A 26,031-nucleotide genomic window follows, 5' to 3' on the forward strand; every position below is an offset into this window, starting at 1 on the left:
GGGCTGGCAAGTACCTGCGCAATGGCCCAGACTGCTGCTGGGGGGCAGGGTCACACTACTAACCAAAACCAGCCTTGTCAAAACTGTCCACTCAACTCCCAACCTGCAGGGTGAATCCACTAAGCTTGGGCCATACAGGTATGCTCAAGTCACGGTAACTCATCCCTGGAGGGTAGAGATGGGCTAAGGAGTTTTGCTTGGAAGTTCTGGGGAGGAGCTATTGTTCATATGGTAATTACTGTGACCGGGAGGTCTGACGTGGAGGTAATGCCACAGCGGTACAAAGGCCAGTCCGGCCATGCTGGAGCTTCTCTCCAGATGTTGTCCAGCGGTGAGGCTCGGACAGTGCCTTGGGGAATGAGATCTAATACAGTCTGGCAAACTTCTAGCGTATCCCCTCTGAATGGGACGGATGGGCGACAGTGTGGGAACCTCTGGGAGACCCCAGCCCGGGTTACACCTCAGTGACGTGGTTAAGAACCCGCTGGCGATGCCGAGTCCAGGTAAAGATCAAAAACAATCTAAGCTAGCTATTTGAACCGATTACTAACGCATTCCAGTCGGACCAAGTGCAGGCTCGGGTGAATATCGGGGAAACACCTGCGGCCATCTCTGAATCTGTCACTTGGACACACCTGTGACAATAAACACGAGGTACAGGGAAGGCGCTTTTACTAACTCTGCACCTACAGATTCACGTCACTGGACAACTGCACACACCGTGTACTCCCACCAGCCCCGGGTTACTGTACACACATCTGTTGTACACGATGGTGCACACATGTTGCATAAGGGGTTCTTGTCACTCACACCTGACGCTTGTGTAACCCCCCCCCCCCCCCGTTCTGTATCCAGAGAGATCAGAGCGGCCCTGAAGAGAACCTTCTGCTCCATTTTATCTCTGTTAGTGGTGTACACGCATTTATCACAGATGATATGTGTTTGTGTATTTATTTGCTAAATGCTGCACAATATTTAGTATAATCTACAATAAATATGAGCAGTGGTCGACAACAAAGTGGATTACAGGGGGGAAAAGTATGTTTTGGACACTTGAATGTGTAAACATTAGCATTTTGCCTTTATTTCACCTATTATTATGCCCTGTTTACTGATAACTACAGTATATATAATAATATTATTAGAAAACGGGAGGCTGGCAGGTGCGAGAGGCGGGGCTGTGCTTTCAATGCACCAAAGATTATGTGAAGGAACAGCTCTTTCCCACACTCTGATCCTTTGTATCCGGGCCCCAGATGTCCCCTCCCCTCCCTCCCTGTAAAGTGCCACACTTCCATTGTCCCTGCTGCTCTCTGATTGGCTGCGGAGTGTGGGAACCTCTCTCCAGCCCCAGACCCACACATTACCCTGCAGGCGGAGGGGGATAAATAGGGCCGGAGGGAGCGAGCTCTTCAGATACCGATCACTGTGGGTTCACTGCAGAGACCCCGCTCTTCACCCCACACCGGGCAAGATGGCGCCTTTCAGCACCGAGAGGAAATATGAGGAGGAGCGCGAGGAGAGACACATTAGAAAGGTAAGACTCTGGAAAATAATATTTAAAATCATCATCATCGTCATCATAAATCTTTAAATAATATTCAAGATGCATATTTATGTTGTACCTTAGGGGAATTAAACTACTTTCAAAGCAGCAATCTATTATGTAATATATTAAATAGTAGCGGCTTCTTGTTTGACTTATCAAATTAGTGTAATTCTAAATTAGCATTAGCATTTAATTCAACTCGTATTACATTGTTGTAACCGCAGTCAACTTTCAAGAGTTTTTCTAATTCAATAACAAATCCACATTTTGTCTCTGCAGCTGAGGAAACCAGTGGTGGAGAAGCTGAGGAGAGATCGCATCAACAGCAGCATTGAGCAGCTGAGGATGTTACTGCAAAGAGAGTTTGAGGAACATGAACTTCCGCCCAGAGCAGAGAAAGCGGATATCCTGGAAATGGCCGTGACGTACCTGGCCCAGCGCGTGCAGACACCGGCGCCAGGTGAGAGGCAGTAAACTAAAGGGTTAAACGGTTGAGGGTGCAGCAAAGATCAAGCGGGAGTCATGTTTGGGGTTATGTCATCAGGGTCAGAGAAAAAAATTAAGATGCAACCATCAAGAATAGTTGGGGGAGTGGGAGGTGGTACTCAATGTAAGCTTATGGCTTTTTAAAAGTACCTGGCATAAAGTTTTCACCTGTATTCCTCCGCCCCCCCCCCCATATCTCCGGGTGCCATTTAATAAGCTATAATTTGAACACACGAGCATCAACAGTTCTAGCTGACATCCGACTCCAAAAATACAAAGTAGAAAACAATTTACAAAGATTCAAAGTGGACGACAGTGTATTGCATGCCATAGTCCATGTGGATCTGGTTCTATAATAGAAAGTCTGTTCTATGTTGTCACTTCCTGCTGTGAGACTGTACAAACATTAACCCCTCGTCTCTCCCTGCAGCCGCGGCCTCCAGTGAAGGTCACTCCCGGTGCCTCCAGGACTCTCTGCTCTTCCTCTCCCTCCACGGAGCCCCCGCAGAGACCCGGATGAAGCTGCTGCGGGCCCTCCATAGACCTGCGGCTGCAGCAGAGGCGGTGTGTCCTTCTCGGCCTCCGTCCTGTCCCAGCAGCACTAAAGAGCCCGCCCAGGACAGCCCCAGAGCCCCGTGGAGACCCTGGTAATGCGGGGCCGCGGCCTGGACTTTTCTTCGGACTTCTTTCGAGGCCTCGGTCCGCTGTGATGGAGAATATTCATTCTCGTGTCTGGAGCGCGCCCTGCTGGGCAGGGGAGTTTACTGCACTCCAAGGAGCGGAGTGACAAGCGAGTGTATATCCTCACAGGATGGACAGTGTGAATATTACCTCGTTATAGGATGGACAGCACGAGTATATTAGATTACTGAAAAGCGGCAGTTTGAGAATCATCCCCATGTGATGGACAGTCTGGATTTTGTATTTCCACAGTGTATGAATATTACATCATCATCATGTGATGGACATTGTATATCCTCGTAGGATGGGCAGTGTGTGAATATTATATCTACATAGGAAGCAGAATGTGAATGTTATAAACATGTATCATGCCCTTTGTGCGTATATCATATCCCAAAACCATGGGCAGCGTTAGATTATTGTACATCCTGAATGTATATATGATGGACCGTGTGTCACTATCATATCCTCATATCATGCACAGTGTGAGTATATGGAAAGTGCAAATCGTATATCCTTGTAGGACGGTCAGTGTGTGATATTATATACACGTGATGAACAGTGTGAGAGTATTATACACCCGCACAGCCAGCAGTGTATGATTATTTTATCATGATACAGAGTCTGACGATTGTACCTCTGTAGCATGGACGCTGCTTGCATAGTGAATCTATAAACCTGCAACAGTCACACACACGGCTGGGCTCGGAGTCCTGGTGCGCCTTCAGTATGTGTTTAACATACACCTTATTAACATTTACATATTTCGTGATTATGAATTACTGAGTGCGCTGATTGATGTTGGGCTTATAATATCAATTTTGATATACATGTATTGTCAATTGACAATGTATCAAGAAAAGAACTTCCCTTCTATGAAGGCCAAGTCGGTTTCTGTACTTAGAAACATGCATTATGCCTGAAAAATGTACGTGACAGTGTGTTCGTTTATTAAGTATTTTAAAATTCTGATACTGTGTGTATTTGAAATATCAGTGATGATATATCTGTATTTTCGATTGAAAATGTATGAGTAAAATCTCTGCCTTCTATGAAGGTAAATGTACCGTTGGAGTTGTGCGATCACTCTCTGAATAGTGTATGTGACAATGTGCACATGTATTCTGTGTCCTCCTCAGTAGAGCATTTATTGTTTATGAATGAACAGGAGGAACGATTATCCCTAGTGCCGAGACTTCATTTTAGGAGTCTTGGCACTATACGTGTAATTACACAATGCTGTGTTCTCTTTTATAAAGATGTTCAGTCTGGTGAACTCCCTGCCATGGATTTGTATCTCAGTGACTGAGTATGTACTACTTCTGGGTCTTTACAATATTTGTAGGGCTTCGACGATTATAAGTAGAAACCCATTCATTTACAGAATGAAACTCGGTGCTTAGTCCTGTGATGAAGACATTAGCTGTACCAGGTGTAAGAATGTGTCGTGTTTATCCTCTTGTCTCAGATGTGACATTTATGTGACATTGTGTACCTGTCATGTGATTCTTCACTGTTCCTGCTTTAATAAGGGACTTGTTGCACTCTGTGGAAATGTGACCTGTTCAATGACAGAGCTTCAATAAAGAGACTTTCAATATTAATAGCTTTGGCAATGTTTTGATTTCGACGGCTGAGTTTTATGCTCAACTGACCCACTGAGTACTATACATTTGTAATAGTAATATCTGTTATTTTAAGTACCGAGAAATGAAAGAAGTGCGATGCAAATTACTGCACAAAAACAAGTTATTATTCTGATGTGCGAGTGCGAGAGAGCTCCACGCACAATGTGTGAGAGTGCTTCACCCCTCGCTGACCAGGTGTCCGAGCTGATTGTTGTCTCGTGTGAGAGTGTGAGTGTGCCCCCCACACAGCTGGGAAACCTGACACTCCTGCAGGACACTCTCATACATGAGTGAGGTCTGACACCACAGAGAGGAGGGCGGGCACTGATCAGTCTGAGGCTGGCAGACGTGTGGGTGGCACAATGTGCATGGGCATGCTTCTGGTTCGAGGTAATGCATGCGGCGCTTTTCATTTGCATGGTTTGGGGTTGTAGGGGTGACTTTCACCCATGGACTCTCTTATTATTCTAAAGGGACTGCAGTTCAAGAGCTAACGGGGCGGGGCACAGACTGACTCCCCTCTACAGGTCAACCTCTGTTTTAATGTGTGCTGCATTGACTCATATACCCCCACACAGACACACCCCCGCTTCTCCCTTCCCCACCGCACACCTTCACCCTCTGTTTAAATATATTCAAAGAGGTCAAAGGGGGAGCCATTCGTTTAAAACAAGGTGCCAAGTGATTAGCTATTTAATAACAGGATGTGTCTTTGCTTATTACATTACGGTGACCACTTCCTAATTAATAATATATATATTTCTGGGGAGTTTGAATGAGTGCGCAAAGAACACAAGTGTCCGACCTAACTTTGGGGTCGTGTGTATAGCACTTCACTGTTTCTCCTAAACCCAAGATTTGGTGGATTAGCAGAAATCGGGCAGACAGCACTCGAGGCATAGCAGGTTTTACTAGGGGTGGGCGACGCGCATCACTTTGGGGAGTTGGGGTGAGAAGAGTGAATGGAACACTCAACAGGGTGAACCGGTGAGATCACAGAAATGGAAGAGGGACAAAGCACATCTCTAGCAGAATAGCTGGGGGAGGTGGCTAGAACACACCAGAGGCAGTACACTGGAATGTGTCGGGAGGGGAGGGGAGAAACACGCTGTGAGAACACATCACACACTCAGCTGCCCCCCCGCCCCCCCGTTGAATGAAGCGCTATGGAAGCGTTACAATACAACACACCCGCAGCGCCATTGATTTGTGAGAGCTTGTTTTACGCAACAGGGGAGCTGTCAGAGGTACTCTGACTGATCTCAGGTGTTCGGGAGTGAGATTGCAGCCCCCCCCCCCCACACACAGCTGGGAGACATGGCACCTCTTCAAGGGTCTCTGAAGCTCGGATGTCACTCACCAGTGAGTCTGACCCCAGAGAAGAAGGGGCGCGGGGTGCTTTCATGACGTCAGAGAGTTTGGGTGAACCCCTACATGGTGGGCACACTTTCCTTTCCAGCTGCTACATTGGGGTATTTTATAACTGGTACCAACTTCCTGTAGATTATGGAAAAGCACAGCCGCCAATCAGAGAAGAAACTTCCAATAACCCACAGCGGCCCCGAGGAGAGGTGCCGTCCCACTGAAGGCACAGCAGCCCCGCTGAGGGGGGCTTGATAAGGGGCGGAGACTCTTTTAGTGGTCCCTTCACTTCTCACATCTTTAGGTGATTTCAGTGAATCTGTGCAGAGGCGTACATAGGGCCACATTTCAGGGGGCTACTAAAAATTTCGGGGGGGGGGGGGTGCTGATTCTTCCATCAATAGGCACAGTGGAGATGCAGGGGCTCTAAGAAGGGGTGAAAACACAACAAAGCCTCGTTAGCAAGTACATGGTCTTTGAATGACCCGTGGAGTACTCTAGTGCGGCTGTGTGTACCCGGGAAGCTGTCTCGGCCTGACTGAAACACGAGGAGTGGGGGGCGGCTGACGCCATTTAGGCCCAATGGGCGTTGCACGCCTGATCTGTTGTGTGGCTAATGTGCGAATGCAAATTTGTCTGTGCATCAGTCCAGGAGGTGTCCAGAGACCCCCTCCCAACTGAACGAGGCAATGAAAACTTTTCCAATAAATCTTTGGTATGGAACCTGGGTCGTAGTTTTCTGAATAATGCAAAACATTCGCTTTTTAAATCACGTCAATATACACCAGTGCTTTGAATGGGAAAAAATAAGTGCAGGTACTCATTAAAATGAGCTAGAGGTGTGGCAGGTTGGCGGGGCTAGGGCGGGGCTAAGGGCAAGGCATAATTATAGCTAATGACTTCAATGCAAGTTGCAGTACATATGAAAACACCAGAAATGTGTTTATGTAAACAAAACAGGTAACCTCATTACACACAATGAAAGCTAAACAGGATATATATATAATATATATATATCCACGTTCCATCCTGCTCCCATCAGAAAAAGGCATGCACTGGAGGATTGAAGGTAAATGGCATTCTTTATTTTCTAAGGTCTCCCTCGACCCTACAACTGAAGAGAAAGGTTTCGGCTACCAAAGCAGCCTTTCTCAATCTGGCCTGCGCCATACATGTGAGCTTAATTAGCCCTTCCCCCACTATTAGACATGGTAAACATAGAAATTAGACCTTTCCGGAGTGCTTCAGACACATGAAGTGAATAATTCACAACTCAGCACTCAAATAGTGTGGCTATTTAGATGAAAAATAGCCAAACACATAATTAAGCAATCTGCAAAATTATAAAATACATTTGACTACGTGGGACGTAACCAGTGAATATGAAAGAGCACATGAAAGACCAAATTGTCTGCCAAAGGGTTGGGCATATACTATTAAAAACACAAAAATGTGTATGACTAGACTCATAGGATGGCGCTGACCCCTTCAGTGAATGTAACCTCAATAAAAAAACTTGTTAAAACATATAGTAAAAACTTGCTGCTGATATAGTCAAGTCAAATTATCTTTATTCGGAATAAAAAACATCCATAAAAGTGCATTTACAAAGACAATTATCAAAACAATACAGTACAAAAAATTTGACAACTGGAAAGAAAAAGGCATAAACCAATCAATCTTATAAACACACAAAATGTCCCTCCTATTTTAAAAACAGCAACATTTTATACAATTAAAAACTAATTTCGACCAAACAGAGATAAAAAGATGGATAACAAAGAAGCAGCGATATTTAATTAAACTTCGTCAGTCGTGTGCAAAAAAGCAGATAAAACCCAATATACAAAGAGCACGTTTATAAAGTGCATGAAATATAGTGTGCAGATATTATACATCATAATGTAAAGTGGCTCGTGAACGAACGGCAGTTTTAAGAAAACAGCTCACTCTGAATATTACCTCATCAGATTCCAATGATAAAAAGATTCTCAGTGCTTTTCTAAAGCAAGTCAACTTATGTTTTCTACAGTAGGACATCAAATAATGAGCAGAATTTTTTTTGTAAAAACCGCAGAAAAACAAAAAGTGCAAAAGGCTCTGTTTCATATTTTGGTTACATGGGCAATACAATGTTTCTAGATTTTTAATGTAACCCAAAGGAAAATTTAACAGATTTACTGTGCTCCCATCACGAAAGCGAAACAGCAAGCTTCTGTTCCATCTGCCAAGGTGTAAACGTAAATATTTCGATGGAGGGCCTGGCTGTTTAATTTGCGCGTCAGAATAGCCATATATTTTATAACAATACACTTTGACAGGTTTTTCCTTTGCCGCTCTTCTCTATACACATGATACAGTGCCCTTTGGATAATAATCTTATGGGTACGATTTATCAAAGTAGGTGAGGTAAACAAATGACCATGTCCTACGCTGTCAAGGCAATCTTTAACAGCTTTTAACCAGGGTATGTGGTGTGCCCTGTCACATTTAAGGCAGTCAGAGATTATATCACGGGTCAAGGTGGCAGCCGGGTTATTCCATAATTTTAGCCAGAAGAGTGCTGGTCTAGATTTTACAAAATCTTCTATATATGGGATGTTCAATTCGTTATGACATATATATTGAGGGGAACAAATGACCCCTCCCAACACCTTTCGACAAAACCTGTTTTCTTCGGTTTGGAGATGGGTACAATTTGTGTAACCCCAAACCTCGGCGCCGTAGGTACCAGTTGGGATGCATTGGGTTTGATAAATTTTTACTAATGGTGTGATCACATCAGCGCTAAAGGGTTGACGCAAAGAAGTGACACAGTTTATAGCTTTACCCAACTTGTTCCTGGCATAAGCAACATGTGGTTGCCAAGAACCAGAGCTTGAAAATAGCAACCCTAGGTAGGGAAAAGTACAAGTGCTTTTCAAAACATTTGAACCTGATTTAATCTCAGCAATTTTAAGTTTTTTAGGTCCACAACTCATAATGAACGATTTTTTAAAATTAGTAGTCAAACCTAGATCTGCCATGAAATGGACAAAACCTGAGATCAGGATACGGAGTGCCTTTGGTGTGCGGCCCATAAGGACCGCATCATCAGCGTAAAGGAGAGTAGGTATAGGAACTCCATTTACATATGGTACATCTTTTGTTAAGATACTCAAAGATGAGCTCAGGTTATTGATATAAAGAATAAAAAAGGAGGGGGGCCAGCACACAACCCTGTCTGACCCCCCTACCAATGCTAATATCGTTCGAGACTTCGCCAGATTGGTTAATACGCACACGAGCTCTTAGATCGCTGTGTAAAAAAGCTAAAAAGTTCACTAAGTAATCATCCAAACCATAATTTAAAAGGATGGACCATAAGCGGGAACGATTAACGAAATCAAAAGCAGAACTTAAGTCCATAAAACCAAAATATAAGGGAGTTTTTTTTGCAGTATTATATTTTGCCATAATCAGACTCAAGTTTAAACATTGTTCCACTGTGCCAACATTACTGCGAAAACCAAGCTGGCTGGGGTGTAGAATCTTACTCTCCTCCGCCCAGGTTTTAATTCTTTAAAAAATAACCCTTCCCAGAACTTTTAGGGTATTATCGATTAACGATATAGGACGGTAACACCCCGGGTCCAGCCTGTCACCTTTTTTAAAGATGGGCACGATGGTGCTGCAAGACCATGTTTCTGGTATTTGTTCATTCGTTAAGTTATTAAAGACATTACATAGCAATGGGGCCCAAAAGTTAAGTTCACACTTTAACTGATCGATTGAGAGCCCATCGGGGCCGGGCGCTTTATTTCCTGCACTTTCGACTATGGCATCCTCGACCTCAGACACAGAGATGTTAAGGGGGCTTAACGGGGAGGAGGTTAAAACATGGTTGTCAGGCGTGGCATAAATTTTGGCAAAATGTTCGACCCATGTGGGTCCAGTGATGTTACAATTGATTGCCGTTAAATTCGACCCTATTGATCTTAAATTCTTTACCTCCCTCCAAAACCCGGTAGTGTCCTTCAAATCGGCCGAGCGTGCCAAGGAATCCCAGTGAGTCTTAACCAGTTCATTAGTTCTATTTCGTAAGATGGATTTATAATCTGTTCTGAGTAACCTTATTTGAGGAATATTTCTGGGTTCAGATTTTAGAGCAACCCTTAACTCTCTATTTGCCTTAGAGCAAGAGGCATCGAACCATCTAGGTGTTACCTCAGATGTCCTCAAAGTAAGTCTGGAGATCTCCCTTTTTATTACAGAGCAGAGTTTACTAAATGAACTGATAATGTTACCCCCATGGTCATTGCTGGTGAGGCAAGTATCAATCAGGGCTGGGTGTTTTTTAATTACTTTTGCCAAAATTTCCCTGTTGTTCACGCCCCTCCAGACTACCCTCAATTTGTCAGTTGAAACTTCCAAGTTCCTTGCGCCTATTTCAGTTTGAGGGCGTTTGCCCCTCGGAAGTAATATGTGAATTACAATAGGGAGATGGTCACTATATACTTTACTCACGACCTCAGCATTCATTAATACATTAGCGATGGTAGATGAGACAAATACATAGTCAATCGTAGTGCCACTCCCGTGACCAATAAAAGTCGGAAACGGGGCAGTGCTGGTTTCCATATCAGCATGCTCCATGCAATTTACAAGTTCTCTACCTGCAAGGAAGTTTGATAATTCTATACCTCTTCTACAGGGAGGAGTTCTGGTGTGTAAATGTGCATTAAAATCCCCTCCTTTACAAATGCCATCAAATTTCCCATATTTCTGTCCATCCATGATTGCATCAATAAACTCAAATAAAAGAATAAAATTACGATTTGGTTGGGACAAGAAATCATTATTATAAAAATTGATCAAACATAGCCTTATCCTATTGATGTAAGCCAATGCCATAAAACTTGGGCTATTAGTTTGAAGTAAATCAGTTTTTACCTCTGCAGATATTTTAACCCAGATGGAAAGGCCCCCACTGGAAGAGACCCAATCTGTCCAAGATGTGATTTCCATCTTGCCCTTCAGGCCAGCAATGTTCCAGCTAAGAATTGACAGGTTATTATCGGGCTTCGAGCAAGGGACCTGGTCAGTTACTGGAGAAAGGACTGTTGTAGTTTGACCCTGTGGTTCACACGGTGTTCCAAATGGGAGAATTTCAGTTGGTAACAGAGTTGCCTCAGAAGATGTTTCCACTGTACAGTCAGAATCTGGAAACAGTGAGACAGGTACTTCAATGGTAGGGGACAGTCAATCCAGTGTACCCAAATCGTAAAGTGGCGAAAACCTGTTATGTAATGGAAACACAGGTGGAGGCTGCATCATTCTGTGTGGGGGACGATAAAAATAGTTTAGCGGTAAGGGGGTCACCAAAGTCGATGGGCCATGATGGACAAAGTTCTTATTTAACAAAGACTTCACGGTACCAGGGTTTTAAAAATTGATTATAATACAGTCCCCGTTAATGTTTTTAAAAAGGGGACCAACCCATGTTACACGGCGTGTGGATATAATTTCATTAGAGACATCATAGCCAACCCCCTTGTGCTTAGTTAACCAATGGATAGTTTTATTGTGCAATTGCACCCACGACTCTCCTTGCCCTTCCCTAAGAGGTGGAATCCCAGCCAGAACTAAAACATAAGGACACGCCTCAGGTGGTAAATGTAGGGCAGGGCCTTGATGTTTAATAGGCCTAGTGTCTTCATGTTGGGTCTTATTATAGCGCTGGCTTGGGTTTGAAGGGGCATTCTGTGTTATTGTACCTCTAACGGGATTACATTTCTGGTTGTTCTTAGGTACACTACTGGCAGTAGTGGGCACTGGAGGTTTACTTAAAGGATCAGGAAGATTACTTTTTCTAGTGCTAGTGGTCGCCACAGGTGGCATGGTTGTTGGCAGACCACTCGCAGCTTCTGATACCTTAGCCATATTTTCTGTTGGCGGATTGCCATTTATTATGTGATTACTGCTAGTAAGTGCACAGGTGGTAGATTCCAGATCTTTTAACAGGCGTTCACCTCTTAATTTATCCAGTGACACTGTCCCTTTTCTTTTGGCATCATCATTTTTAATTAAATTTTCCAGTCTGTCAAGTCTCTTAAAAATGTTATTAAATTGTTTGATCATTTGACCCTCAAGTTGCTTAAAAATTGTGTCCGCAATGGTCTCAATAAGATTTCCCTCAGATTTAGAATATGTACTATTTACAGTGGAGAAATCCGTCTGGGTGGAAGTAGTCATTGAATTTAGACCATCGTTATTGATGACAACAACATCGTCCAAGTGGGGATTAACCTGCTCGGGGACAGTATGCTGTTTTTGTTTCTTCCCCTTGTTCCACATGCTTTGTGGTGTTGGTTGGTTAACAGTCCTAGGGGGCTGCTTCCTTTTATTATATGATAATTTTACTGTGCCTCTTTTGCGCTTAGCTCCTATATTCTCAGTGAGTTCAGTGGTTGTTGGTAGAGGGGTAGGGTCCGAAACTACATTTGAGAATGTGTAGATAATAGTGTTTTCATCCTCAAGAACAGTTGGCACGTTTACAACATCAGATTGCTGTTTATCAACCGTTACTTCAGGGAAAATGTGCGTGTTACTACTTAAAGTTTCAGCTGGTAAATTGATGGTAGGCGAACCCATTGAGTACCTCCTCTCCGTTTCAGCAATCTCATTGAAGGCAGTGTCTATTAATGCCTCAAAGGACGTAATTAGGGACGCAGGATTCTCAACGTCCTGAGTGGCAGTATTTGTACATTTGCCGACAGCATTCCGTTTTGCCATAGTTACAACTACTAACCAAGGAAGATCTCACCTTAAGAATGGGGCGTAAGAGATATGGCCCGCCCGACCACTGATGACCTCTGAGGGCCTCAGAGGGCCCGCCCTTTGCCCGGGCTTAGCCCGGCGACGCCCGCGCGCGTCCCGCGACGCGAAGGGAGCGTCCTGTTAAAGTTGCGCCTCCAGGCGCGCAGCGGCAGGAAGTGTCCGGAAGTGGTCGCACTGCCCTCTGGGAGCTGTAGTCTCCAGCCGCCACCAGCAGCGAGGAGTGGAGAACGCGGCAGCGGCGAGACCTACAGCGTCAGGGCCCCAGGAGCAGGAAGGCAGGAAAGCGTCCGGCAGGTAGGCTCCCCGCAGCAGTATGGCTAGATTTCCCCGCTCCACCGAGGGAGCGTCCTGTTAAAGTAGCGCCTCCAGGCGCGCAGCGGCAGGAAGTGGCCGGAAGTGGTCGCACTGCCCTCTGGGAGCTGTAGTCTCCAGCCGCCACCAGCCGCGAGGAGTGGAGAACGCGGCAGCGGTGAGACCTACAGCGTCAGGGCCCCAGGAGCAGGAAGGCAGGAAAGCGTCCGGCAGGTAGGCTCCCCGCAGCAGTATGGCTAGATTTCCCCGCTCCACCGAGGGTAGCGCCTCCAGGCGCGCAGCGGCAGGAAGTGGCCGGAAGTGGTCGCACTGCCCTCTGGGAGCTGTAGTCTCCAGCCGCCACCAGCCGCGAGGAGTGGAGAACGTGGCAGCGGCGAGACCTACAGCGTCAGGGCCCCAGGAGTAGGAAGGCAGGAAAGCGTCCGGCAGGTAGGCTCCCCGCAGCAGTATGGCTAGATTTCCCCGCTCCACCGAGGGAGCGTCCTGTTAAAGTAGCGCCTCCAGGCGCGCAGCGGCAGGAAGTGGCCGGAAGTGGTCGTACTGCCCTCTGGGAGCTGTAGTCTCCAGCCCCCACCAGCCGCGAGGAGTGGAGAACGCGGCAGCGGCGAGACCTACAGCGTCAGGGCCCCAGGAGCAGGAAGGCAGGAAAGCGTCCGGCAGGTAGGCTCCCCGCAGCAGTATGGCTAGATTTCCCTGATATATAATTAGACCAATTAAGAGGAGACTGTTCGATCAGTGGCACGCCCCCCCCCCCCCCAGCGCCTTGAGACCTTCGCGGGTATGTAGTGTGCTTTACTAATGATTGATTGATTGATTGACAGTATTTCATTTGGGATAAAATCTGAAAATGACATACCAATAAGGCTTACTGTCTTATTAATGTATTGCAGAGGGGAGCGATATTCTAAAGCGCCCAATAAACAGTGTGCCACAAGATACTACACATACTCACTCAACAGGTAGCGGCAATCTAATATTAACCTTAATGAACAACATGCAAGAGGCTGAAAAACACAAATTGTTTAATCTTAGAGAAAAAATTGTCCACCTGCATGTTAACATTCATAACACGACTGGGACTACTAGTCCCATAATGCTTCAGGTTAAATTATGTAAATTATGTAGGTCTCGACCTGAAAAAAAGTCAAATATGAGGCATAACCTACTGCAAATTAACATAAGCCTTATGTACAGGGCAATTTTATTATAGAAATAACTCAGTGAAAGCCAAATGTTAAAACGCATTTCCTCAGGAAACATGATTGTCTCATTAAGTTTCTCATGCCGGTAATTGGCAAGCAATCATAGCGGGAAAAACGGCAACTCACAACCTGACATTTTCAGGGGTAATGCCAAAATGTCTCAATGTCCCACTCCGAAAAGCAGCATACAAAATAGCATTTGTGAAGATCACAAGTACAGGGTCGAAGGAGGCCAGTAAACAAACAAATGAACAAAACCTTGAAAAAAATGCTTCCACAGTGCCCAGTCACCAGCGAGACGCCAGTTTGCTGAGCCAGGTGTTTCTAGACAAGGAAGGTGCAGACCTCATGCTGGCAGTTAGCACTTACACCTGAATGCTCGTTGCACGCTTAATTAAAAGTGCAGGGTCTACCTAGACCCTGTCCTGTTAATCACAGCTTGATGCAAGCCCTCTCAAACTCCTGTAGTGTGGGACATTCAAAGGTGCCCCTCTGGACTTTAGCAGGCTCTCTGCAAAAGTCGACTTCAGAGGCTCAGTGCGACTGCAAGATCCAGAAGCAGAGCGGCATATGGAGGAGATACCAAACCCGAGCCTGCTGTGCCCTTAATCAGGGTCCTGGTACTCTCCCTGACTAATGAAAAGTGTTGACTTCAGAGGATCAGTGCAACTTCGAGATCCAGAAGAAGAGCGGCATCTGGAGGAGAAACCTGACCTGAGCCTGCCGTGCCCTCAATCAGGGTACTGGTACTCTCCCTGACTAATGAAAAGTGTTGGTACTGAAGGGTAGAACATTTGGAAGTGCCGGTACTTAGTGCTGGTGAGTACCGGCCCATTTAAAGCACTGATATACACTGCCAATTCCAAAAACTCCAAAAAGTTTTTCCATGCACAGCATTAAAGAAAAACATATCTTCACCCTACATTCTAGTATTGCAACATCAAGAGCTGTTCTAGCCCATGTCTGACCGATTTACAATATTTACACTTAAGAAATAGAGGAGATATACTTCATAGGTGTATAATCAATCTCTGCATTCCTATTGTGTCCAGCATCTTGGGGGTGGAACCAGGAGTGGTGCTGGCCTCTGTGGCATGGCGGGGTGTTCAACCCTTCAGGGGGCCTGATTCAGCCAAAGGCCAATGAACATCTGTGGGATATGGGAGACTCAGGGGCCCGTCTTATCATTTTGAGGGGTGGGGGCATAATTTTGTGTTATGCCACTGGTGACCCCACCCACATGGGGAGAGGTGTGGCGCAGCGGCCAGGGCGAGCCAGAGGCCCACGTTTTGATCTACAGAGGCAGGTCAGCTCTGCATCATGTGACTCTGGTCAATAGCTCACTTAATCGCCCTGACTGCCCCCAGCGCCTGGATACCCTTACGGGTAATTAGTTTGCATTTTATAAATATAGGGTTTGACATTCAGGGGAGGCATTTCAAAGCACCACCCAAATGGGCAACCTTCTTAGACCGGCTACCCTACTATCACCAGATTGGCTATGAGGTTCCACCCCAGTTACGAGGGCAGGATCAGAGGTTACGTGTCCCCGCCACTATACCGCAGCTTGCACCCATCACCCATTTCCTCAGAGATTAAATTATTGACATGACTGAAAATGCACAATGTTACTCCAGTCCATCAAATTACAAGTCCTTTAGAGACATCAAAGCACTGCTACGACAAGATCATTTTCACTGCCACACAGGCACCAAGGCCCATATGTCCTTCTCCCACCCATCCTGCCAAAATGGATGCTGAAGGAGCCCGGAAGGTGTTGATGAATACGTCCATACCCATCCCTTAGGGGATAGATGGAGCATATCTTTATGTAGCAAATTTCCCAATGCAGCAGTTTAGGCAGTGTGCTCCTCAAGTACCCACTGGGACCAGATCAGAGGGGTAATAGATGTAGTGAGGCACCTGACTCAGGCATTCAATGCCCTGGACCACCCTATTTCGCCCCAGCTCTTCCTTGGTATCATATGGGACCAGGCAATGAGCATTTCTTGGAACAATCAAACATTCAAACCAATTCACCGAAAATAAGTTCATACAATTGATTCCTACCATTTTCAAATAAAGCTAAGGACTGAGACAATAATTCCTCTCATAATGTCAGTGCAGCTCCCCGGAGACAATGACACACAATATTGTGGTGTTGTGCTCCCCACAACCAGGAACTAAGGGATCATGTGTTCCAGCCAGACTCATGGTAATGCACTGCAAGTGATGTGCGCTGCCCATTCCAGTACACAAAATATAAACAAGTCCAGCAAACTAAGTGGCCCTTTGGGGAATATTCTGTCCTGCTGACTGGCTCTTGTGTTGTCTTATTGAAGAATCATTTTCTGAGATAAAAGAACCCTCACCCACATTTTGTGGCAGGCTGATCAGCCGTCAACGTGGAGAGTTTGATAAATACCCTGTCGCTTGTTCATGTGATGTTACTCAATTATAATATGGTCAGGTACTGCCGGGTCCGCTCCCCAAGTTGACATTCCTTTCCCATCATGACCCCATGGGTACCACAACCAGCTTCCCTTTCCCCCCGAGGCATAGATATAAATCAACGTAATTGTCTTGGGTTAGTGGTCGGAAGAACCCCGGCAGTATTTTATTAAATGATAAAAAACATATTTAAGATTTTTATATTTACAATATGCAGAAAACCCGTACATCAGTACAGAATTTTAATGCATCAACCAAATTTCTTTTACAATGTATTTTCAATTATTTTGGATGGCTAACCTAACATATTGTCTAATACTTAGCCATCCTAACCTATAATTTAATTATGTCCATTTTTTATTTTCTTCGTATCCCAAATTGAGCCTATGGGCAAGATCATGACTGGTCTAACTACGTGCTAGGTGCACCCCTACCGGAGTGACCTTGTGCAGGAGGTCTGGACACCCAGAAGATTATTTCGCTCGGGCACCCCCTACGCCCTAAAATACTACCTCCAGGGGCTTGTGCTATTAAGCCAACTTGGCGCCTGTGCGGGGATTGGTCCGAAGGCCTGCCAGGAGTGGAACTTCCCAACACCAGCCACGGCCGGACTGGCTACTGGGCAGTTGTGTGTGCTGCCAAGCAGGGGGATGCTTTCGTTGATGGGGACCTGCGTGTGCAAAACAAAATTCGTTTTGCTTTTTTTTTCCCAAAACGCACGCAGGTCCCCATCAACGAAATACGCCCATACCACGGAGAAATCATCCCCCTGCTCGGCAGCACACACAACTGCCCGGTAGCCAGTCCGGCCCTGACACCAGCACCCTCCAGCCTAGCGGCCGTAAATGCCCCCGGAGTTCCATGAGAGACCACTGTCCCCCAGGTGTCCCCATTAACAATGGTGATGCCTACTAAGGACTGTAAAATGCCCAACCAATCATGACCTTCCCACAGAACAAGGATACCATCACATAAAATACGACAATGATGCCATCCTGCAAGAGAAAGACTCTAGATAGCTCACTGGAGCATGAGCTTCATTGCGCTTTCTACATAATAACATCGTCTCCCCTGCCGTTTTGGTCTATTTTTGATCTAGAGATTGAAAAAGATAGCCAGCCGCCCTGTATTTGAACATGGCCAAATAGTGCCAGTCTTGCTTGTTAACCGCCACCAGTTCTCCATCCCTCAAGGCGCCATAGAAGGCCAGGATAAAGGCCGCCCTGAAGAGATGAACCTCCCCAGTGAATCTACATACAGTGCCCCCATTATCGCCGACAACGTGTCAATGCTAATTGGGCACCGGACATCAGGCTGGGGACCTTGCAAACGCTGCCACCCTTTCAGTGGCTTTTGCACTTTGAAAGTGCTGGTGGGATCCTGGTGACCCCGCTTTTTTTGCAAAAGATCATGTGGCACCTTGCACACGCCGCGGAATGCCACCCATCCCTCAATGCCCTCAGGAAAGATGCGACAGCAGATGACTCATGCCAGCCCCCTTCCCAGCCATCCCCAAGAAAAATGCAGTAGGCCCTAAAAGCCCCCTCACAGGCCCGCCTGGTCCTGGGTGCTAGGCTAGCTGCCACAAGGTCTGATAGGTTGGGGCAGCAAGTTGCCAGAGCTAGTCTGGAAAGGGTGTTGAACTTTCCGCTGCTCCTGGGTGGTAAGCCCAGAAAACCTGCATCTTTAAACAAGACAGAGCATCAGCAGCATGATTCAGCACTCCTGGGGCATGTTTAGCCTTAACAGTACATTCACTAAATGGTTATCTGTTTATATCTTGTCTTATTTACATTAAAGGCTTTTTTCATCAAAGCTTTGTCTTTGTTTCTTGGTGCATGAGGTAACAGCCTGAGTGGCAGGCGAAAAGGCGAAGATAAAGACTCACAGGCCCTCCTGTATTTTGCAGTTGAGTTCTGGTGTTGTTGCCACCAGGAGTCCGGCACCGGAGGGGATCCCAAGCTGCAACATCACAGAATGAGAGACCTGTGATGGCGGATGGAGAGAGGCCGCAGTCGCACAGGTGCAGCCAGTCTACTTGCAGTGCCTCCTTAATTAGGGGGGAGGTTGTTCCAGTGCACATTTATTATTCTAGGTGTACATTCTCTGTTGCGTTTGTTCACTTGTATGTTCAAATGTACTTTATTGGGGAAAGTGTATATTAATTTAGGCACACACACCTCAGCTCCTATCCACAATGGTATTATCACCGGTAAACATCAGTTTACAGCATAACACGTCACACCTGCTAAGAGCTCATAAAAGGATTTGCAGACGAAAGCTGTGGCCATATGAATTTACTGTGCTATTATTGTGGTCTTCACATGGGCCATGGGTTAGTCCGTTCTTGCCTCAGGTAATAGGTTCAGGCACACAAGCTCAGGAGAAGTGTGGGAGTGCTGGGAGTTAGGAAGTTTCTAGAACCCCATTTTCCTGAAATTCCCCTCATAAAAATGTAAGGGTAATGCAAGAGCTTAACCAAAGTTTTTTTTTTTTTACAATTTTTTGTTTTTGTTTTTAAACCAACTACATTCACAATACAGATAACACACAGAGTCAAGCTCACAATAATTGATCCACATAGCATTAGTATGTCACCAAGTCCATCCCTTGATGAAATCTCCAGCACATACTCTTGTGGTACTTTTTTAGGACAGCCTCTGAGTTTATAAACACTAGTAAGCCTGCTGATACTATAGTTACTTGGGATTGTAGTACATTCTGTGGAGGTATTAAAGTTGAATGAATCACAATTACATAGATATTGCCAGGATCAAAGGGGCCATCTTTGCCTTGTTCCAATCAGCTTCTTCAAGAGGGCCTACATCTTGTTTCCATATTTCCTGCAAGTTCTCGGGAGAGTAAGTCACAAATAATCTGTATGTTCTCAAAATACCCTTGCCCCCCAGGCATGACATTGTGGCCTTTGCTCCAGTAGTTTAAACTCAGGTAATGCCACTTCTCTGTGGGTGTCTAGGGCATGACGTAACTGTATTTATTGACCAAATTGTATGCTGTGCAGATTATAGGCCTTTGTCAGCTGTGCATAGGATTTGATATAGTCTCCCTCCCATACATCTCCTAACTTTCAGATACCAATCAGGCTTAAGGAAGAAAAGCCTCTCTGTGTGTTTAATCCAGTTTCCCCACTAAAGCGGGATCTGGGCAGTTAAAGAGACCTCCCAATCCATCTATTTCAGTGCACGGTGCCAGCAAAATAAGGCTCTGGTTGTGGTGGTGGTGGTGGGGGTAGGGGGAAAGATCTGGATATCTTCTTGTATCATACAGCAGATTAAAAACCCTAATTCGCTTCATGCGCTCCTGTTCAGATCTAACACTGGGGTGTCTCGGTCTGCAAAGATCCAATCATTTATAGGGAGGGGGTGGCTAGGTCAACAATATGGTTTAATATCTGCCAAACACAACCCCCACTCATATGGAGACAATACACATTTTTGGAATGCAATCCTGGGTTGTTTGCCAGCCCAGAGAAAATTAGGGATTGCTTATGGTAAGGGTCAAAAAGAGATTGGCTGTATGATATATAGGTAATTCTGTAACACATAGAGGAGAAGTGGGAGGAGATAATTTTGAACAGGGCACATCTTCCAGCAATGTTAAGGTGGAGAGAATGTTAGGCCTCAATGTCTGATTAACTCTTTGGAATAATAGAGCTACATATAAATTTCAGGCCCCCAGTCTGGTTTTCAATCAATCAAGCTATACTTGTACAGTGCAACTTATCACCCGTGATAGTATCCAGGCGCTGGGCTGCAGATTTCAGTCGAAGATCCAGATCTTGAGCTTCTTCCTGTAGTCTGTCAGCGAGGGTGTTGTTTGGAGGTGTAGGGGAAGGGTCTTTCAGGACTTGGCTGCAAAGTGGGAGAAGGAGCATCCTCTGATGCGGCAGGGGGGGGGGCAGAGTGGAGGTTCATAGAAGGTTGGTGGAAGTTTAAGCAGCGGTTCATGTATGCAGGTCTTGGTCATGGGGTGCTTGGTAGGCATGGGTCAGGAGTTTGAAAAGGCATCTTTTCTGGATGGGGAGGCAGTGGAGATCTCTCATGTACAGGGTGATGCATGTCCTTTTGGCAGGTTTAGGATCAGTCTATCTGCTGCTTTCAGTATTGTCTGAAGTCTTTTCATGAGTTTGCTGGTGGTGCCTGTATAGAGTGTATTACAGTAGTTTAGACAGCTGTTGATGAGGGCCTGCATCACTGTTTTCCTGGTGCTGATGAGAAGCCATTTGAAGATTATGCAGAGAGTGTGGAAGCAGGCTCAAGAGATGGCAATTCATGGAGAGTTTGCTGTCCGGAAAGATGTCGAGGTTGCCGGTGTGGGCTTTTGGTGTGGGGGTAGGTCTGAGTTCCCGATGGCCACCAGGGGTTGTTGTACTGCAGCTTATCTATTCTGTGATGATGTTGTACTCTAGAAGGTATGGTCTCCTAACAACTGTCTTGAGCCAGTACATTCCTGTTGGAGCTGTTGGCAGAGCTGGTCCTCCTGGCTCTGCTGTCCATGTAGCCAATAAATAACTAGCCTTCTACTTCTACTGTGTCAGCCCGGTTACTACAAAATTATGGCGACGAGGATTGAAGGAAAAGTGTCTGCTCCACCATTGATGCCTATTGAGTGCACCAAGGGTCCCTGGCTAAAACTGGGTATTGATGTCATGGGGCCCTATGATGTTCTTCCAGGTGGATCTCGGTTCATTCTGGTTCTTATTGACTATGCATCAAGGTGACCAGAGATTAAGCTGGTGAAGGAAGCAAACACTAAGACTGTTGTTGCGTTTCTTAAGGACCTATGGCTGAGAAAGGGTTTTCTTGAGACGTTGGTTTCAGATAATGGAAAGCAGTTTATTAGTACTGAATTTGAGTCATTCCTCCGTGAATCTGGTGTATAACACCACAGGAGTTCCCTTTACCACCCACAAAGTAATGGTTTGGTTGAAAGAATGAATTAGGCGGTGGGGGAGTGTAGTAGGTGGGCCAGCGCCGGTAGTCATGATATTTGCAAAACACCCCGTGCTATGATCTGGTTCTCTAGAACTACACCCCATTCTGCCACTAAAATTTCACGTTTTGAACTGCTGAGGGGGCGGAAACCTAACACTAGTTTCAGGCCGGCTTGGATGAGCAAGTGGGTCAGATCTGAATCCGATATTGCTCATTTAAAGTCTTTGGCAAGTCAGAATATGTCTATTTCACAATCTAAATAGAAATTGTGGTTTGACTCCAGCAGAGGTGTGAAAGTGGCTCTGCTGGAAGTGGGGGACATAATTAAAATTAAGACTCACCCTGTCAAAGTTCTCAAGATTCTTGGAAATGCAGTAATGGTTGAAGGAGGTCATTGGTGGAACCTCAACAGGGTGGTCAAGGTTCGGGTAAGGGATGCTGTCACACCTTCAAGGGAAAGTGTTCCTCCTTGTGTTGATCAAGCGTGTCTCAGGAAAAGTTCTAGAAATATTGTTAGGTCTGCCAGGTACAGGTTGTGACTCTACTTTTTGTTTTATTGTTATTATTATTTTTTTCTTTTTATTATTTTTTTGTTTGTCAGAGTAGAGAAGATATGTTGTACTGCAGCTTATCTATTCTGTGATGATGTTGTGCTCTAGAATGTATGGTCTCCTAGCAACTGTATTGAGCCAGTACATTCCTGTTGGAGATGTTAGCAGGGCTGGTCCTCCTGGCTCTGCCGTCTATGTATCCAATAAATACCCAGCCTTCTACTTCTACTGTGTCAGCCTGGTTACTATAGGAGTCATTCCAGAGGGTGGTGTGGCTGCTGAAAATTAGCACCTCTGTCTTATCCATGTTGAGCTTAAGGCAGTTGTCCTTCATCCAGGCTGAGATGTTTTTTATGCATGTGTTGTAGTTAGATTTCATGGTGGTGGGGCACTATGAGTCCGAGAGGAAGAGCTGGGTCCTGACGAGGTCTTCCAGCCACGTCATGTAGACATTGAAGAGGGCTGTAATGAGGGATGAACCTTGAGGGATGTTGCAGATGGTGCACTTGGGTTGTGAGGTGAAGGGAGGGAGGCGGATTCTCAGGTTGCGTTCCATGAGGAATGATGCCATCCAGGAGTGTCCTCTTTGATTCCGATCTGGTGTAGACATTTGGTGAGAGTTTAGTGGGAGATGGTGTTGAAGGCTGCAGAGAGGTCGAGAAGGATCAAGGCGACTGAATCTCCTCGTCGAGTAGGGTTGCGGATGTCATCTGTCACAGCGATCAGGGTCATCTTGGTGCTGTGGTTGGCTGTGAATCCTGATTGGGAGGGGTCCAGCAGGTTGTTTCTCTCCAGGTGTTCGGTGAGTTGGAGGTTAATGGTCTTCTTCAAGACCTTTGTGGAAAACAGGAGAAGCAAGATAGGGCTATAGTTCTGGAGATCTCTGGGGTCTGTGGAGGGTCTCTTGAGGAGGCTTCTGATCTCCAAGTGTTTCCAGGTGTCAGGAAAGGTGGCTGTGGCAATGGAGGTATTGAGGATGGTGGTGAGCTAGTGGCTGATCTTACCGCTTTCGAGTTTGAAGAGTCGATGGGGAAATGAGTCGGAGCGTGCTCCTGAGTGGATGGAGTTCATTAAGGTAGTAGTGCTTGGTGTGCTGAACTGTTCCTATGTGGTGAGCAGGTGGTTGGTGGCGGTCTTCGTGGGACTGGGAATGCTGAAGAGGTTGGTGGGTTTGGGATCAAAGTTTCTGTATAAGGTGGTTATCATGTTGTGGAAGTGACCTGCTTGAGTGTCGCAGAGTTCCTGTGAGGAGGGCATTGAGTTGTTGGTGGTTGGTGGGCAGGTGAAAGCTCTGACAATGGTGAAGAGTTGCTTGGTCTGGTTGGCGCTGGCCTTGAGGCGGTTTGCCAGAGCCTACTTTTTTGGGTCTTTGAGTTAGTGGTGGTAGTTGTTATGGGCAGACTTAAAGGTGGCTTGATCAGTGTTTTTACTGCTGATGCACCATTTTCTCTCTAATCGTTTGAATCTGCTTTTCGCTGAGCTGAGTTCTGGGATGTACCAGCTGGCTTGTTTGGTAAATCTGTGCATTTTGGCTGGTTTGGTCGGGCGGACTCGGTTGGTGGCGCTGGTGATCCTGGCGTTGAAGTTCTTTATGGCCTGATATAGGTTGGTGGCGAAAACAGACTTGGACATTGATTTTCAAACATTTTTGATGGAACTGATGCTCTTCGTGCTTTACCAAAGCTACTTTAAATACAAAGACTCATGGTACTCTCAATTGGTGGGCATGGCTATGGGCAATTCAGCGGCGCCTGTATACGCCAATATCTTTATGCAGAAATATGAGGAATCCCACATCTTCACAAATGAAGAATGGACAAGAAACCTACTGCTCCTAACCAGGTACATAGATGATATTTTCATCGTCTGGAAAGCCTCTGAAATGAAACTACAACACCTACTGGAGGAATTCAACCGAATAGACGAACACATCCAACTGACATGGCAAATATCAAACACTAGTGTGAACTTTTTAGATGTCAAAATCACCATAAACCAACATAATTTTGATACCGATCTCTTCACAAAACCAACTGACAGGAACAATATGTTACATTTCACGAGCTTTCACGAACCCAATCTTAAACAGCATTTACCATATTCTCAAATGGCACGGGCTAAAAGAATCACATCAGATCCCACGAAATCCAAACAACGTATTGAGGAGGTGGCTACCAAATTTCTACAGCGAGGATACCCCCAGAATCTCATTGGAGATTCCAAAGACAAAATTGCCAGAATCGGAAGACAAAAACTTCTACAACCCTCAGACAAAAAACAACAGACCAGAACCGTGGTAGTCTCCAAATTTTCAACTGCAACCAGGAGATTCAAACAGATCATTAATCAACACTGGCCGCTGCTTAACCTGGAACCAGACTTTGGACAAATCTTCAAAGAACCACCACTGTTTGCCTTCTCCAGGGCACAGAATCTTGGTGAACTAATTCAACATAAACCCACCACCAGGGTTAAATTTACTGGCACTAAACCATGTCTGTATTGTGGGAACTGCAATTCTATTATTAAGGGTAATGTGATTAATCATCCGATGAAAGGCCACACCATGAAACTTAAGGTGAATGCAACATGCGACTCCAGCAATGTAATCTATGCTTTAAAATGCCCCTGTGGTAAACTCTATATTGGGAAAACTGAGCGCAAAATCAAAATTAGACTTACAGATCATAAATCAAATATCCGGTTGAAGTCTCCAAAATCATCAATAGCCATGCATTTCCAGGACGAGAAACACAACATCTCTCAGCTCAAGTTTATTATACTTGAAACTGTACCTAAAATTGAAGGACGTGACAACACAAAATTCTTGTTGCAACGTGAAAATACCTCGATTTACAGATTATCTACTCAGAAGCCATTTGGCCTTAATGACAGAATAGAACTTGCTTGCTACCTGTAAAAATTGCTTTTTCGAGCAATAGAGTGTTTCCTATGTGAATTTACTGTGATGGATTACACCACTGTTCTTTGTTTTAGCGTTTCGTAACACACTGCCTTATTTTACTCCTTTCGTTTTTTTGACTCTTATTATTATCTTCCTCACTACCTGCCCATCCTACCTACCTCTTTCCCCTACATTCTCATTTCACGATCGTACCCCATTAACATTACCCATCGGTATCACTGTAACCTTGGTATCGAGTCTTTCCTCACTTTCCCTGATCACGTGACCGCGAGTTCAAGAACTCGAGTAAATGCGGCAGCCGACATTCGTGTCCTGACCCAGCGTTGGTGAACTGTATGATAGCCTGACCTTAATTCTGCCGTTTCCCGGCGGTAATCAGATGCTTTTACTTTTCCCCCCAGATCCACCCCATCTACCATTTCGAAAACACGTAAGAATTCATTTCTTTTTCACTACACTTGGATCACGGCTTTTCTAACGGTGACCCCGTAACCTGTCACGTTAGTTTGTCCCCCCACGCCCCACTCACGTTTTCCTAAAAAACATATTATACTTATACGGCGCTTTTTCTTTTCTACCACAGTATCCTTTCCCTGATGAAGGGGCGCAATATGGCCCCGAAATGCATTGGATGTATTTAAAAGGGACGGTAATATGCTATGAACCTAAGAGCCAAAATCTGCCATGAATGTACAAAATGATAATCACAAATGAAATCATATCGTGAATAAAATATTACAGATGATGAATAAAATCGTTTGGAACTCCTAAATGTTTGGGAAGAATACTGAGTGCATACAAGGATGAGACCAGTGATCCACTGACCTCACGTTTTTCACTTGATAATTGAACGCCGAGGGACACTTGACGTTACTTGTGTGGCACCAACAAACTTACAAACTGTACAAACATTCTACAACCTGCTGTGCACCCGAGCATACTAAGTATATACGGCTTACAGATGCGGCAGGACCGCTTAAAAGGCTGCAGATCAGCCTGATGAGCACCTTGCTGCCTGCCTGCCCCTGTGGATTCCGGGTGCACACTGCCCCACCACAAGAAAGACTTTGTTGAGACTTTGTTCCAAATCTGGAATTTGTTGTTTTGTT

The 26,031-nt window shown here is 45.4% G+C and overlaps 1 protein-coding gene across 1 annotated transcript; it reads left to right on the forward strand.

Moving 5' to 3' along the window:
• Positions 1–1,474: 1,474 nt before the first annotated feature.
• Positions 1,475–2,686, forward strand: LOC144753294 (transcription factor HES-5-like). Its single transcript, XM_078641031.1, has 3 exons — positions 1,475–1,537; positions 1,829–2,009; positions 2,466–2,686. Exons 1-3 carry the CDS (start codon positions 1,475–1,477, stop codon positions 2,684–2,686), a joined length of 465 nt encoding a protein of 154 aa, XP_078497157.1.
• Positions 2,687–26,031: the final 23,345 nt, after the last annotated feature.

Source organism: Lissotriton helveticus, chromosome 5_1, assembly GCF_964261635.1.
Source record: "Lissotriton helveticus chromosome 5_1, aLisHel1.1, whole genome shotgun sequence".
In the NCBI taxonomy this organism is placed as follows: domain Eukaryota; kingdom Metazoa; phylum Chordata; class Amphibia; order Caudata; family Salamandridae; genus Lissotriton; species Lissotriton helveticus.